Source organism: Heterodontus francisci, chromosome 10 (assembly GCF_036365525.1).
Source record: "Heterodontus francisci isolate sHetFra1 chromosome 10, sHetFra1.hap1, whole genome shotgun sequence".
NCBI lineage: Eukaryota > Metazoa > Chordata > Chondrichthyes > Heterodontiformes > Heterodontidae > Heterodontus > Heterodontus francisci.
The window spans coordinates 45201165-45217590 of NC_090380.1; the positions used below are offsets into that span (position 1 = coordinate 45201165).

The 16426-nt window shown below is 43.4% G+C and overlaps 1 protein-coding gene across 3 annotated transcripts in view; it reads left to right on the plus strand.

Moving 5' to 3' along the window:
* LOC137374438 (cilia- and flagella-associated protein 47-like) overlaps nucleotides 1–16426 on the plus strand; it is a 777638-nt gene that overhangs the window by 120450 nt on the left and 640762 nt on the right. For all 3 annotated transcript variants that reach the window (XM_068040550.1, XM_068040552.1, XM_068040551.1), the window contains 3 exons: nucleotides 8247–8369; nucleotides 12596–12727; nucleotides 12846–12923. In XM_068040550.1, coding sequence (XP_067896651.1) covers nucleotides 8247–8369; nucleotides 12596–12727; nucleotides 12846–12923 — 333 coding nt within the window. The remainder of the gene's footprint in view (nucleotides 1–8246; nucleotides 8370–12595; nucleotides 12728–12845; nucleotides 12924–16426) is intronic.

The window sequence follows — 16426 nt, forward strand, 5'->3', positions numbered from 1 at the left end:
ATGTAAAGTGTTAAACACATAAAAAGAACTAGAAAATACATGTTCACATTAACATTATTAAATGTATCCATTGAATTGTCTTTTGTGCCTTCTAATGCCTTCATTAAAGCTTTTACTTAAAGGCCTCAGCTTTTTCCAAAAACATATCTTGGCCTAGATATTTAGGCCACCCATTTTTGGCATATGGGGTTATGGTGGTTGGTGGGAAGCAGGAGTCAATATGAACGATGAGGTCTGATGTGCTTCTGATATTGGAGCTCAGGTCTCATTTCCATCAAACTGGCGAGCTGCGGAGAGTAACTGGCAGCTCGTGGTGATGCGATATTGTAGATAGGGCCACTATGACAACAGCAGTCAAATAAATGAGCATGTGAGGTGGGGGGAGGTAGTGGAGAGAACAGTGGTGATCGAGGGGGAGGGAGCAGTGATTGGGGAGGATGGACAGTGGGGTGGGGGTACGACAGCTGACTGCATTTTTTAAATGGACTCCAGATTAAGGTAAATATATTTTAAAAAGTTTAAATTGTTGGTTGCAGCCAGGTGGTTCCTTTAAAGACTGCTAAATTGCATATAGCTCTGGATTTCCTAAGTGCAGTGCTGATTGCCTCAGGGCAAATCAATTTTGTAGTTTGGGCTTAAAACAGGCATATGCAGATAGCCTAACATGCTGCTAAATTTTTAGCCTTTACCAATATGGCAGGCTTCTGACTTATAATGAGCATATGCTTTCTTCTCATCATATTAGAGTTTGGGAGGCTATTTAGTGCCTGGAAAAATAGGTCATAGAGTCATAACAGCACAGAAGCCAACTTTTTATCCAATTGGACACTGGACCTCAATTTTGGTAACCAGCCTTTGATGTGGTACTTTGTCAAAGGCTTTCTTAAAATCCATTTGGCCCGAGTCCATGCCAGCTCTCATCAGAGCAATCCAATCAGTCCCATTCCTTGGCTCTATCCCAGTAGTCCTGCATGTTTATTTTCCTCAAGTGCCCATCCAATTTTGAAATCATTCATCGTCTCTGCTTCCACCACCCTCGCAGGCAGCAATATCCAGATCATTGCCATTCAGTGTGTAAAAATATACTTCTTCACATCCTCCCTGCATCTATTGCCCAAAACCTTAAATCTGTGTCCCCTAGTCTTTATACTAGCAGCTAATTTGCCTATCCTATCCAAACCTGTCAGTATCTTATACACCTCTATCAAATCACCCCTCAATCTCCTTTACTCCAAGGAGAACATCCCCAGCTTTTCCAACCTAATCCTGCAGCTAAAATCCCTTTTCCCTGGAACCATTCTGGTAAATCTCCTTTGCACCTTCTCAAGGACCCTAACATCCTTCCTAAAGTGTGGTGAACAGACCTGAACACAATGCCCTAGTTGGGGCCTAACCAGAGCTTTATAAAGTTTCAGCATAACCTCCCTGACTTTGTACGCAATACCTCTATTTATGAAGCCCAAGATCCCATGTGCTTTGCTAATTACTCACTCAATATTTCCTGCCACTGTTAAAGATCTATGCACATGAACCCCCAAGTCTCTCTGTTCCTGTACGCTCTTTAGATTTGTATCACTTAGTATATATTGCCTCTCCCTATCCCTTTTGCCAAAATGTATCACCTCACACTTCTCTGTATTAAATTCCATCTGTCACTTGTCTGCCCATTCTGCGAGCTTATCTATGTCCTGCTGTTGTTGATTGGGATCATCTTCACTGCCTGCCACATCTCCATCTGTAAATTTTGAAACTTTATTCTGTATTCCAATATCCAAGTAATTTATATGTATCAAAAAATCAGTGATCCTTGCACTGAATGTTGGGGAGCACTGCTGTCTACTGTCCTTCAGTTTGAAAAACAACCATTTATCATGCCTCGCAGTTTTCTGTCCTTAAGCCAACTTTTTATCCAATTGGACACTGGGCCTCAATTTTGGTAACCAGCCTTTTATGTGGTACTTTGTCAAAGGCTTTCTTAAAATCCATAGAGACAACATTCATTGCTTTACTTTCATCGAACTTTTCTGTTACTTCATCAAAAAAATCAATTAGATTAGTCAAGCATGATCTGCCTTTTACAAATCTGGGCTAGCTCTCCATAATTAACTCAAAGCTCTCCAAGTGCCTGTTGATTTTTTTTCCCCCTGATTATTGTTTCTAAAACCTGACCCACTACAGATAATCAACTGCACAGCCTGTGGTTACTAGGAATGTCCTTACATCCTTTCCTGAATAAGGGTGTCACATTTGCCACTGTCCAATCCTCTAGCACCTTTCCCGTATCTAGGGAAGACTGGAAGATTGACAAGTTCTTCCGTTTTGTCTACTCCCACTTCATCTAGCAACCTGGGATGCAAGCCATCCGGACCATGCAACTTATCCACTCTAAGCATAGCCAGCCTTTCCAGTACATCTTGCCTATCAATTTTCATCTCATCCGTTACTGCTTCTACTGATATTTTGTCAGCATCCTCTTTCTTAAGTAAACATCGATACAAGGTACTCATGAAGGATTCTAGGCTTGCCCTATACCACAAAGCATAAAACACCACCTTTGTCCCTAATAGGCCCCAATCCACCTCTTACTACCCACTTACTATTTACATGCCGGTAGAAGATTTTTGGGTTCCCTTTTATGTTAACTGCCATTCTATTCTCATATACTCTCTTTGCCAATCATATTTTCCTCTTCTCTTCCCCTCTCAACTTATATTTGGCTTGGTTCTCGCTTGTGGAATTCACTTGACATGCATCATACACCATGTTTTTTGTTCCATCATATTCTCTATCTCCCTTGTCAACCTTATCAGCCTTAGCCTTGGTTCTTTTAATTTTTGCTCTGCTGGAATGTACCTAGCCTCCATGGCTGAATTTTTAGGCGCGCGCGTGTGTGTGTGTTAAAAATAACAGACTTTACTGAATAACCACGTGCAGCTTTGTTTTGTGTTCCATAAGCTTGAAAGCACATTTAATCTTAGAGGGAGAAAGAGATCCCAAATTCCATGCTATTTTTGGCATTGTTATAGTGTAAAATTTTAGATATTTTTCAAGCCAGCAAGTTGTCGAGAAGATATTTCTGCTAGTCTTCTGTTCCAATGAGAAGCTTTTTTTTGCAGCTTCCTCCCATGGACACTAAGCAGTCTGTCTCTACTGTGTTCAGTCTCATCGAGGAGGGTTTGGAGGTTGCTGTCACAAATATTGTGCGCTCTTTGACTGCAATGCTTTGGCATATCATTGTCCCACTTTCAGCTGTCAATGCCAGATGCTACAGTAGTAGCCATAAATAGGGGCAAAAAGATACATGAGATAAATAATGTAAATACTTAAGTGTAAATGGAGTGCTGCAAATATTTTTTGATTTTCCTGCTTTCCCCAACCCTGCTGCTGCAATCTTCGCACATAATTGCTTTTAAAGATAGCGGTCTAATTTCCAAGTATCACCAGCCGACAACTCTCACTTTACACACAATTTGTGTCAATGGTCTGAATTTTCTGGAAAGGCCCGAGGTCCTGCTGCCGGGACCGGAAACGGGAGCCACTGCCGCTTGGGCGGAGGACAAGCTGGAGTCTGCAATTCATTGAATCATAGAATGATGCCGGCTCTCTGGAAAAGCAACTCACCTAGTCCCACTCCCTTACCTTTCCCCATAGCCCTGTAAATTGTTTCTCTTCAGTTAATTATCCAATTCACTTTCAAAAGCCATGTTTGAATCTGCCTCCACCACATTCTCAGGCACAGCATTCCAGATCCTAACCACACACTTTCCTCATGTTGCCGTTCCTTCTCGCTTTAAATTGGTATCCTCTGGTTCTCAACCATTCTCTGCCAACGGGAACAGTGTCTCTCTATCTACTTTATCCTGCTCCCTCATAATTCAATTCCCGTCAGCCAATTAATTGCCGGGAGGAGGAGGAGCCATCCACTTGGGTGAGATCACACTGCTGGAAGTGCTGGCGCCATATTTAAAGGTCTGGCAGCACGCTGTCAATTCGATCCATCTACAAAGGCAACACATATTGAAGCCCTGAAGAGGAAGAAGGAAACATGAAAATGGCTGAAGGACGATCCAGGGTGGTCCCACAGTTCAGTGATGCTTCCCTGAAGGTTCTCCTCCAGGTTGTTTGGGCAAGAAGGGTGGTCCTTTTCCCCTGTGACAGGAGGAGGAGACCAGGCCTGCCAGAGGAAACAAGCTTGGATGAAGATTGTAGTGGAGCTCAGTAGCTGTGATGTTGTCTCTCGAACATGGCTGCAGTGCAGAGGGTTAATGACCTTACATGATCTCCCAAGGTGATAGCACCACATTGCACCCTTACAGTCTTGCATGCAACTAGGCGTGAATGTAAGGTTGGTAGAAAGGGCATGTCGATCCAGTCACTGTCAATGGCTGTCAGGCATGTCAGCCTTTCTGCGAAGGGCTCCAGTCAGTCAGGGTTGACTCCTGCACTGCTGCTTCTGAATGGCCTCATACAGGAGGCATTCCTGTGGCACTATCATGGACAATCAGACAGCCACCGGCATAGGCGTTGTGTGTGTTTTTGGCAGGCAACTAACTCTGGACATTTATGTGCTTGCTGGAGAAAACTGCGCTGAATGCAAAACAAAGGGCCGAGATGGGTGGCGGCATCCCTTACCATGCCTTCTTGATGCTGATGGAGGAAGAGGCTCAGCTGCCATGATCAGGGATAGCCGTCAACTTCTGAGGATGAGGAGGGGACCTCAGAGTGCACTGTCACATCATTATCCCACACCCACCACCAGTGCAGATACGCACACGTTGGTCTGTTTGCGCGTAGATTTGGGATTACAACTTGGTGAGCACATCACAGACGCACTAGAGCAGCTGACAGAGGTTGTGACAGCTGAAGCCACTGACATTTGGAGGACTCTGGGAGGCCGGGGTGATGCTGAACTTCAGCCTGATGACATGCCTCTGGAGTTACCAACAAGGCAGCAGATGCTGGAGCTGCAGCGTGAGATGCAGGAACATATGGGAGAGTTTCTAGAGGCTCAGCGCACCCTCGTGCGGACGATGGCGGAGTCCATCCAGGCCATGAGTGCTGCCAATTCCCTGGCGTATGCACGCTTGACTTCCTCCATGCAGAGAATGGTGACCCTCTTGGGGAGCCATATCGAGCAGATCACTCAGAGAATGCCGGAGATTTGTGCAGGCCTGCATGCCATCATCACCCCCATGAGCTCTGTGGAGCATGGCTGGATGAGAGGGTGCCATGGGGGAGAGGGGGGAAGGTGCATGAAGTGCCTGGACTCACCGGTAGGTCCTCTGATCTCTCAGTTGAGCAGGGTGGGACAATTGTGCGGTGAAAGGGTGGAGGAGCAGCTGCCTGATGCATCTGGGGGCTCCTCTCAAGGCACTGCAGGTGTGGACAGCAGATTCTCAGTCCCTCTATCAGTGACACCTGGGCCTCACAAAGCTGCAATCGCAGCCGGGGCTCTCCAGGCCTCAAGCTACCAGAGGATGATCGCCAAGGCCAGCAGCCTGCCTCCACCTCAGCTGACAGTGCAGGGGGAGCACCACATATGACCACATGTAAGAGATTTAAGAAGAACTCCTAGCTGCGCTTGGGGTTCACGGGTTTATTTTCTGTTAATGCATGCTGCTTTGCAATCCTTTTCGTTTCCCAATAAATGTGGAATATTACAAGGCAAGAGGAATCCTTTCATTTCTCAAAGGGTTTCATTTCTCGCTCCCTCAAAGGGTGCGATGAGAAGGACCACAAAACATGAGGTCAATGCATTCCCCATGCCACTGTCTAATGTCTGAATGGGTGCAGGTAAATGGTAAGGGCAATAATGGAAACAGTAATGGGCTACAGAAGGCTGCATCTTTATTGGATTGCATGGACCTGTCATTAAGGATCATCTGAAACATGCCTGTATTAGTGTGTCGCAAGCCTCCCTTGTGCATATCTCATTGCGTCTTACCTACGGACCCTGGGGTTCTTCATCGTTCAGCGCCCTCAGCATCTTCCTCCATATCCTTATCGTCGGAGGATGTATCACGCTCCATGATGTACTCATTGTTCTGCACAACCTGACGCTTTGACAGCACACCACAATGATATGCGAGACCCTTGCTAGGGCATCTTCAGAAGGCCAATATCCTGGTCGATGGTAGCTTGGATTGTCCTGTGGCAGGTGTTGTATGTTTCCTCTGCATCAGTGCTTGGCTTACCTTACAGGATTGTAGCCATGTCTTCAGTGCGTAGCCCTTATCACCCTGTATCATCCTTGAAGGCATGCAGGGGTTCTGAAAACGTCTGGCACCTGGGAATGCCTTAGTATGCAGGTGTCGTGATTACTTCCCAGGAACTGTGCACACACCTGAAGGATCCATCTGCAGTGGTCACAGACCAGTTAAACATTGAGCAAGTGGAAGCACTTCCTGTTGATGAAGGCCATTACCTGTGCCACATGCGTGCAGTCGATGACACCCTGCATCTGGGACAGCCCAGGAATGGCCCCAAATCCAATGGCCTTCTCAGATTGACTGGCTGGCCCACTTGAAGATGGCATTGGTACCATCTTGATGCAGTGATGAGCTGCACACTGGGAGATCCCACACATATCACCAGAGGATCCCTGGAATGATCTTGAGGCATAGAAATTCAACACCACGGTGACCTTTAGTGCAACAAGCATCGGGTGGCCACCGCTTCCCAGCTCATCCGTCAACATGGCAGACAGCCCCATGACCGCCTCCCGGAGAGAGACAGACTTAGACGACACTGCTGCTCCGACATTTGCAGGAAGCTGAGCCTCTGATGGTAAACCCTCTCTGGTGGGTAATCTCTTCTGCCCATAAGAGGCTGGTGGTGTGCCCCTCTGCACATTCCACCTCTGTGACCCCTCTGAGGCTGAAGCTCCTTGTGGTCTTCGGGTTGCTGCTGGTCCGCAGCCTGTGGCTGCAGTTCTCTCCCTCTCTGATGTTCCTCCTCACTGGAGGTCTGGAAGCCTGAATGAAGCCCATGGCAGATGGCTGCACTCATTTTCCAGGGCCTTTCACTCCCCTGCTCTAATCACACAACTCACTGCTGAGATGGCACTCAAGTGGTTTGTCCCTGCTCCCGACTGCTAATTTTCACACTGTTCCACTCTCCTTGCCAGGCCATGCTGGCGTTCACAAGGCTGTTTTCTGGACCCAGAACTGACATCCTGCCAATCCATCACCTCCTTATACCTGGTGAGGCTCTGAAGCCCTGTAGTTCCTGTGCACACTTTGTAAAATTTCAAAATCTCTGGTAAAATAGCAGTTAATTGCCTGTTAAACAGGCTTAATTATCTTCTTGCCACATTTCAGTGCAAGGTCCTCCCACCATGCAGGTCGCCCTTCAGAATATCTAGTTGCGACGTAAAGACGTCTGGCTTCCCTCTTGATGTCTTTGGTCACAATATTATGTCTCTTCCTGCCTTTCAGCCCACCGCCATAGGGCTGGTAAAATCCAAACCAATGTATCTGCCAATAGTTTGGCAAATAACCTGACCCACAAAATTCTAGAGGATTCAGCTCTGCAGAGCATTGGCAGGTGCAAGTCAAAATTCCTCGTTGCAAATCAGGGATGGAGAAACAGAGCAGAGGCAAGCACATTGACAATGGAGCCTATGTTAACTTAGCCAAATCAGTATTCATGTGGGACTAATGGCCTCAGAACTGGGTCACTCAACTTACTTCCCCAGTAACACCCAATGCTCTGCCTGCTGCCATTTTTTAGGCCTGTGCTAGGTGACCATAGTAATGCGAGTTCGAAGTTTCTAGAAAATGAATGGTGTTGTGGGAAGTCAAAAAGGATGGGACATGATAAGACATCGGGGAAAACATGGAAGCTGATTGATGGGAAGGGAGCTGCTCAGTGATGTAAGGCACATTTTCCTGCCACTCCTACTAGAAAATGAAGGCTGTAGCTTTTGGCAGCAGCTTTCCACACAGCCCTATACTATGCCACCCACCACCCTGACCTGAACGGAAAGCAGAAAATAAAAAGACCAAGCAGAAGAGCATACTGAGAGAACCAAGATGTGTTAGGGAGAGACAGTAATAAAAGTGGAGACACAGGGAGAAACAACAGCAGTTACAACAGATAGTATTTTCTGACCAAACTGCGTGCAATGCCACATGAGATCGATAGTATATGTTCAACTTTACAATAGTTCTCAATCAACCTGTTATAATTGTAGCATCTTCTGTGTCTTGCAATATCTAATAGAAACCACTTTTTTTGCTTTAAAGCTTGGCCATGTGAATGTTCGCTTTGTTGAGAACCGTCTGCTTTTTAATGCTGCTCCTTGGAATTTAGGTACCATGAAGACAGTTGTTCTCAAAAATTATGGAGAAAATCATGCTTACTTTAAGGTATGTCAGTTACTGACTTCTTAATTGGGTTATTATTGTGATTTTTAATTGTTTGTTAAAAATGCAGCTGGAATTATATGGAGACTGAAAACAAGTGAGAGGTATTTCAGTTCAGGGTTTGAGGAAGTGTAGCTTTGAACACTTTCAATCTGTTTTCATAGCTTTCACAAATGTACATCAGAGGGGGAGGTGAGGGGAAGTGGGAGCACAGGACAATACCAATACAGGACAATACTGCAACATGTGGAACTTGATACATTCTGCTACAACATACACTTATAATGTGCTTTTCATAAAGTGAAATGACCAAATACGCTTCACAAAGTGAATAATGGAACAAGAAATAGAAGAAGAATGTTAGGGGAAGCAATCTAAGGCACAGATGACAAGTAGATTTTGAGGAGGCTTTTGAAAGTAGGGAGAGAAGTCTTTAGGTGGGGAGGTTTAAAAAATGAATTCCAGAAAGAAGGCCCATGACTGTTGTAGTAATAGAATGTTATCGTTTATCGCGAGGGGAATTGAATACAAAAGTAGGGAGCTTATGCTTCAGCTATACAGGGCATTGGTGAGACCACATCTGGAGTACTGTGTACAGTACTGGTCTCCTTATTTGAGGAACGATGTAAATGCGTTGAAGGCAGTACAGAGACGGTGGCCTGTCTTACGAGGAAAGTTTAGACAGGCTAGGCTTGTATCTGCTGGAATTTAGAAGAGTAAGAGGTGACTTGATTGAAACATATAAGATCCTGAGGGGTCTTGACAGGGTGGCTGTGGAAAGGATATTTCCTCTTGTGGGAGAATCTCGTACTAGGGGTCACTGTTTAAAAATAAGGCGTCGCCCATTTAAGACAGGATGAGGAGAAATTTTTTCTCTCAGAGGGTGGTGAGCCTTTGGAATTCTCTTCCTCAAAAGGCAGTGGAAGCAGAGTCTTTGAATATTTTTAAGGCAGAGGTAGATAGATTCTTGATAAGCAAGGGGGTGGAAGGTTATCGGGGGTAGGTGTAAATGTGGAGTAATCAGTTCAGCCATGAACTTATTGAATGGCAGAGCAGGCTCGAGGGTCGAGTGGCCTACTCCTGCTCCTAATTCGTATGTTCGTATGTTTGTCCTGCCGCCAAATGTGGAACCAAGGGTATGGTGATCTGGCGGCTATGTTATTGGCTAGCAATCCAACCACTTTGATGAAAATTAGTATGTACATTTAAAGATGCTGGCTAAATACTGAATGAAGAATTTCTTACAATACAATTAAAAGGCCGTTGTTTGGTTTCTTTGTGTGGAAATTTTTAGATTAAAATGCAAATCCGCATACTATGTAATTACAAACTGAAATAGATAAGTTGCTGATATCCTGCATGTTATGAAAATTGTGGTTTAAACACATTAGAAAGTATAATTAATTTTCTAGGGAGCCTTTAGGGCAAACTATAGTGTTATGATATTTATTGAAATAGTTTTCAAATGACGAAGAAGTAATATTTCAAATACAACAGACACCAAAGTAATAATACAGCTTATAGTTCTTGTGCAGTTTAAATTGGTAAAATAATTTGTATTCATTAAGAAAAATTGCCTGTATACAGTGGCCACCACGGAAACCGACAGTGGGATTGCCAGTTCCAATTCTCCTGGGGGCGGGATAGGCCGAGAGGCCAATTGAGGCCCTTAAGAGGCCTATTAATGGCCATGTAATGGCCTTTTCCCACCACTGCTAGGATCTTACCCGCGGCGGGAGGGGCCTCCGCTGCGCGGGGAGGATGCCTTGGAAAATGAGGTGCCCTCCCTGTGGGCTTGGGGGAGGGGGTCCCTCCTTCATGGGCATTTGTGGCCCACGGAGGAGCCCCACCAGGAACCAATTCACTGCCTGGGACCCCGCTTCCCCTGGACTGAACGTCCACCTCCCCCTTCTGCCTCGCCAGGACCTTCCGGACTGGCCCTCGCGATCCTTCCTCACCTACCTGTGTTCCATGATTCCAGCGCTGGGCCTGGATCCAAGGCCTCTGCAGTACTGGCACCGCTGATCTGCCGGCCCTGTGATTGGCTGGCAGTTCTTGGGGACAGGATCCCTGTCCCTATTAACTCTTTAAAGGGATGGGGATCCTACCTCCTTAAACCAAAAGACTGGAGGGTCACTCCGTGGGGCTGAAAAAATGCAGAGGTGGGGTTCCCTCTGCCTTTTTGGCCTGTCGCCGGGAGCCCCTCCTCCTGCACAAAATCCAGCCCAGAAAATGGGGAAAAAATTTTATAAATATGAAATTGAAACTGAAGCTGTTCATTTTTTCATAGCCATGTACAAAGTTTGTTGGGTTATTGAGTTACTTTTCATTGTGGTATAGAAATTGTAGAGTTGTTGATGTTTATATATAACTGTTAAAGTAATTTCAAGTTATTAATTTACACTGTGAAGACAATGGGCAGATTTTAAATTTTAAAATCTGGTGGGCTCCATTAGTATGCACAACCCTTCTTGTTAATTTTTCTCTCTGAGTTGCACCCAGGCAATCCTTTGCTCTCAAAAGCAGTAAGAGGAAATTCTGTCCCTTTTATGTTGATAAACATAAATTGTGTCAAAGAATGTGAAATTCCATGCATCCATTTTAATATATATGTATTTTGGACAAGTGCTCATATATACAGCTCTAAGAAAAATTTGTCATTAAATATGCATACAAAATCAAACAAGCATGTTAAAAACTGAAATACAGTATAACAAAGAATTTCATAGAACGATGGAGCATAGATGGAGGTCATTTGACCACTTTCCCCGCTCTTTCCCCACATCTCTGAAAGTTTTTCTCTTCAAGTGTTTATCCAATTTCTTTTTGATAGTTATTATTACATCTACTTCAATCACATTTTAAGGCAGTTCATTCAATTTCATAACTGGCTCTGTAAGAAAACTTTTCCACATATCACCTCTGATTAAAACACAGATGCAGTCCATTTGACACAACTTTTCCAAGCTGGTGTATAAGCTCCGTACGACCCTCCTCTCACCCTTATTCATCTAACCCAATCAACAAATCCTATTCCTTTCTCCCTCATATACTTGTCTAGCCGCCTCTTAAGTGCATCTATGCTAATCACTTCAACTACTCCCTGTTGTAGCAAGTTCCACATTCTGACCACTTTCTGAGTAAAGAAGTTTCTCCTGAATTCCTTATTGGATTTATTAGTGACCAGCTTATATTTATGATCCCTAGTTTCGTACTCCTTCACCAAAAACATCTTCTCTACATCTATCAAACCTGTCAAATTCTTGCAGAATTTTTAAAACATTTATTAGGTAACCCCTCTGCCTTCTCTTTTCTAGAGAAAAGATCCCCAGTCTGTTCCATTTTTCCTGATAGGTATAACCTTTCAGTTCTGGTATCATCTTTGTAATTATTTTTCTTTTTTGCACCTTCCTCAGTGCCTCTATATCTTTTTTTTATAATATGGAGTTCTGGTCACAGTACTCTGGACTGTGCACAATAGTCTAAGTGCAGTCTAGTCAAGGACTATACAAGTTTAACATAACCTCTGTTTTTCAATTCTGTTCCTTTAGAACTTAACCCCTGTGCTTTGTTTTCAGTTTAAAAATGAAAACAACAATTTTCACTTCTGATTAAGAGCATAGGAACTTACGAAATTGGATCGGGAGTAGGCCATTCGGCTCCTTGAGCCTGCTCTACTGCTCAGTAAGATCATGGATGATCTTCGACTTCAGCTACACCTGTCTGCATTATCCTCATATACCTTGATTTCCTTAATATACAAAAATCTGTCGATTTCTGACTTGAATATACCCAACAACTGAGAGTCCACAGTGCTCTATGGTTGAGAATTCCAAAGGTTCACAATCCTTTGAGTGAAGAATTTTCTCCTCTTTGGTCCTAAATAGCTGACCCCTTATTCTGGGACTGTGACCCTTAGTTTTAGACTCTCCAGCCAGGGGAAATGGCCTACCCCGTCAAGCCCCTTAAGAATTTCATATGTTTCAATGAAATCACCTCTCACCCTTCTAAACTCTCGAAAATACAAGGCCTACTCGACTCAATTTCTCCTCATAGGACAATCCACTCATCCCAGCATTCAATCAAGTGAACCTTTGTTGCATTCCCTAATATCTTATTAATTCACAGTGTTTTGGTCTGCTCTTAGCAAAAAGGTCAAATCATGTTCCTATTTTCATTCACTAGTATATAACTTGGACTACATTTACTTTGACTCTTTCTATTAAAAGGTCAAAAATGTGAATCCTGTGCCTGGAATGACTGTAACTCCTGCTCATGGGACAGTACCTGTTGGGGGTCAAGTGTGCTTCAGAATTTTCTTCCACCCAACTACAGTGTTCAAATTTGATACCAGAATAAAGGTAAATGAAAACCTATTTTTAACAAAATTACCTAATAAACATCTTTCTTTTATGATGTAAAAATATAAAAGAGGCTGAGATTCAGCATCTTCTAATTAAATATTTGATATTTTCTCAGGTAGACATTCGTAATTCAAACCTTTTGAAATTACGGGTTGGGGGATCAGTGATACGACCAATGGCTGAAATTGATGTGGTTAGTATTTAATTAGTATTTCTTTACTTTGAATCTTAAGTTGTTTTGATTTCATGCTCCTGCCCGTCGAGCACAAGGGTTCAGAAATTACAAGCCTTGGGAAAAACTAAAGGTTAGACACTTTTTTTGCAGAATAGTGGAACAGATTCATTGAAAGAATTAGTTGAAGATTGAGCAAGTCTTTGAAAACCTTAGGGAAGTAATCCTAATGGAGGAATTTAAAATAGTATTCCTTCAGGAATAAGGTCCCACTTGGAAGAACATAAAGTTGATAAAATAAGGAGTGCCACAGAAATGGCAGATGATTACGAATTGATCCACAAAAGCTGTAGTTCCAGACCCCAGTTTGGAAACTTTCAGAGAACTTGGAAAGATAGGAAGGTGGATAATGAGAAGAGATTTGGTTTTAGTGAGAGAAAGGATAAAGGAGAGGATACAGGCAACCCTTAGAGTAGTTAGGAGAATAGGGTTGAGTCAAAGAGACCAATTTGTTATTTTAGTAATAAAAGAGGGCATATAAAATCAGATTGCTGGAAGTTAAAAGGTAAGTTGGTAGCTGTGGTAGGTTTACTGATAGCCTGTCCTGAAAAGGATGCCCCAATAGGTGGCATTGCTGACAAGTCAGTGCCTTTGGTGATGTTGAATAGTGAGCAGAAGTATGCTTGCCTGTGTGCTAATGAATTAAGTCATGTCCCTAAAGGTTATTGAAGTATTGTGTTCAGGGGTAAGGAGTCCCCATATTTGTCAGATGAGGCAGCAAGCAGATTGTGCTGCTTAGAGCAACCCAGTCATTAATGGAAGCAAAGGATGTAGTTTTTCCCCCAAGTAGTGCTATGAATGTGAAAGTCCTAATGCAGGGTATTGAAGGGAAGGGGGAGATATTTATCTGTTCCATTGCATAAGGTTAATTTACAATATGATTTAGTCACTGGCCCGGTAACAGTGGGAATCATCCTTGATTTGCATATTGTTGGGATGAATTTTTTGCTAAGGAATGACTTAGCTGGGGATAAGGTATTGGCATCCCCAGTAGTTTCGGAAAAGCCAGTTGAGATTGCTGAAATAGAAGTTTTGCAGGAATATTCCCAGATTGTGTGATAACAAGATCTCAGGCTCATAAGATTAAATGAGATGAGAAGGATTCAGTTGTTTATTTATTTTATTTATTTAGAGATACAGCACTGAAAGAGGCCCTTCGGCCACCAAGTCTATGCCGACCATCAACCACCCATTTTTTATACTAATCCTACATTAGTCCCATATTCCCTACCACATCCCTACAATTCTCCTACCACCTACCTACACTAGGGATAATTTACAATGGCCAATTTACCTATCAACCTGCAAGTCTTTGGCTGTGGGAGGAAACCGGAGCACCTGGCGGAAACCCACGCGGTCACAGGGAGAACTTGCAAACTCCACACAGGCAGTACCCAGAATCAAACCCAGGTCGCTGGAGCTGTGAGGCTGCGGTGCTAGCCACTGTGCCGCCCCTAGTTGTGGAGGACAATTTGGGTGTTTGGTTGGCTGAAGCTTTTTTCAATGATTTGGATGGGGATGTTGGTGAAAAAGGCTCCAAGTCTAGCAATGATGAATTGTTTAGCAAATCGTCTTTGATTGAGGCACAACAGGCAGACTCTGATTTAAGTTTGTCTCAGACGGTGTGCTCTGAGGCAGAAGTTGAGAAGGTCCTTGAGTGTTAGTATATTAAGAATGACATTTTAATGAGAAAGTGGAGACCTCCCCAGAGGCCCGCTGATAAGGACTGGGCTATAGTTCATCAGGTTGTTGGTTCACCTGGGGTACCGCAGTGAGATTTTTAAAATTGCCTATGAGATCCTAGTGGCATTTCATTTGGGAATTCAAAAGACTCAGGCCTGGATGAGACAGCATTTTTATTGGCTAGGCTTTCATAAAGATGTGGTTGGATTTTGCAGAACTTACCATACATGTCAGGTAGGTTGGAAGTCACAGCCTTCGATTAAGCCAACCCCATTGATAGCGATACCTGTTTTTGACGAACAGTTTAGTAGGGTTCTTGTGGATTGTGTTGGGTCCTTACCCACAACTAAGTCAGGTCACAAGTTTCTAATATAACCATCATGGATTTTTCCACTAGGTTTCCAGAGGCAATACCTTTGAAAAAGATCACAGAAAATGTTGTGATTAAAGGGTTACTTCAGTTTTTCACTCTGGATTGCAAAAAGAAATTCTGTTGGACCAGGGGGTCACATTTCATGTCAGGAGTATTTTAAAAAGTCATGCGTAATTTGGGAGTGAGACCGCTCAAATTGTCCACTTATCACCCACAGTCACAAGGTGTTTTGGAAAGGTATCACCAAACCCTAAAAAGTATGATGGAGGCCTATTGTTTTGAGTATCCTCATGATTGGGAGAAGGGGATATCATTTTTATTATTTGCCACCAGGGACACACCAATTCAGTCCACTGGTTTCAGTCCATTTGAATTGGTCTATGGGCATGAGGATAGCGGTCCCCTTAAACTCCTTAAGGAAAGATTTTTAGTACAGGAAGAGGAAACTACCCTCTTAGATTATGTGTCAGAGTTTTAAGAGAGACTCGCAAAAGCTTGTGAGATGGCCAGAGAATATCTCAAGATTTCTCAGCAGGTGATGAAAACCCAAGTGGATAGAACAGCTAAGGCACACCGTTTGCAACCTGGAGACAAGGTGTTGGTTTTGATGCCTTTGCCTGGGGAACCATTTAAAGCTAGGTTCAGTGGACCTTACTTGATTAAAAGGAAACTTAATGAGGTGAACTATCTGGTTAGTATCCCAGACAGACAGAAAAGTCAAAGGGTGTGACACGTGAATGTGTTGAAAAGACACTATGACTGTGAAACAAAAACAAGAAATGCTGGAATCACTCAGCAGGTCTGGCAGCATCTGTGGAAAGAGAAGCAGAGTTAACGTTTCGGGTCAGTGACCCTTCTTCGGAACCTTGTCAGCCAGTAAATGTATGTCAAATGATAGAAGAGGAGGTTAAAGATAGTATTAGTGTTACTTTTGATGAACTGTAGGAAAGGGCAGAGACTGAGAACTCTGATTGAACCCCCTGCAGTGAAATTGGCAAACACAGAAGTGTTAGAAAATTGTATACAGTTCTACACTATCTTTCTGAACAGCATGAAAGCGACATAGCTGATTAAAAGAGTTTAAAGCCATATGTGCAGATAAGCCAGATTGATGTAACAGCTCCAGCCATTAACAGAACTGATAAATTGGCTCCGGTCAGAGAGGAGGTTCAATATATGCTAAAGAATTATATAATTGAACCTAGTGTCATGAAGACCCCCACTTACCAAGAATGAGGCATATTAATTTTGTCATATGAACATTAATTTTAAAAAATTACTTGTTTAAAAAGAGATCACCAGACACTTGGCTGGAGGACATTTGCATACTAACAGACAGTGCTTGGAGAGACAAAAGAATTGCTCACTGATTCAATTAACAGAGATTGGGCTGGGCAATGGTGATCAA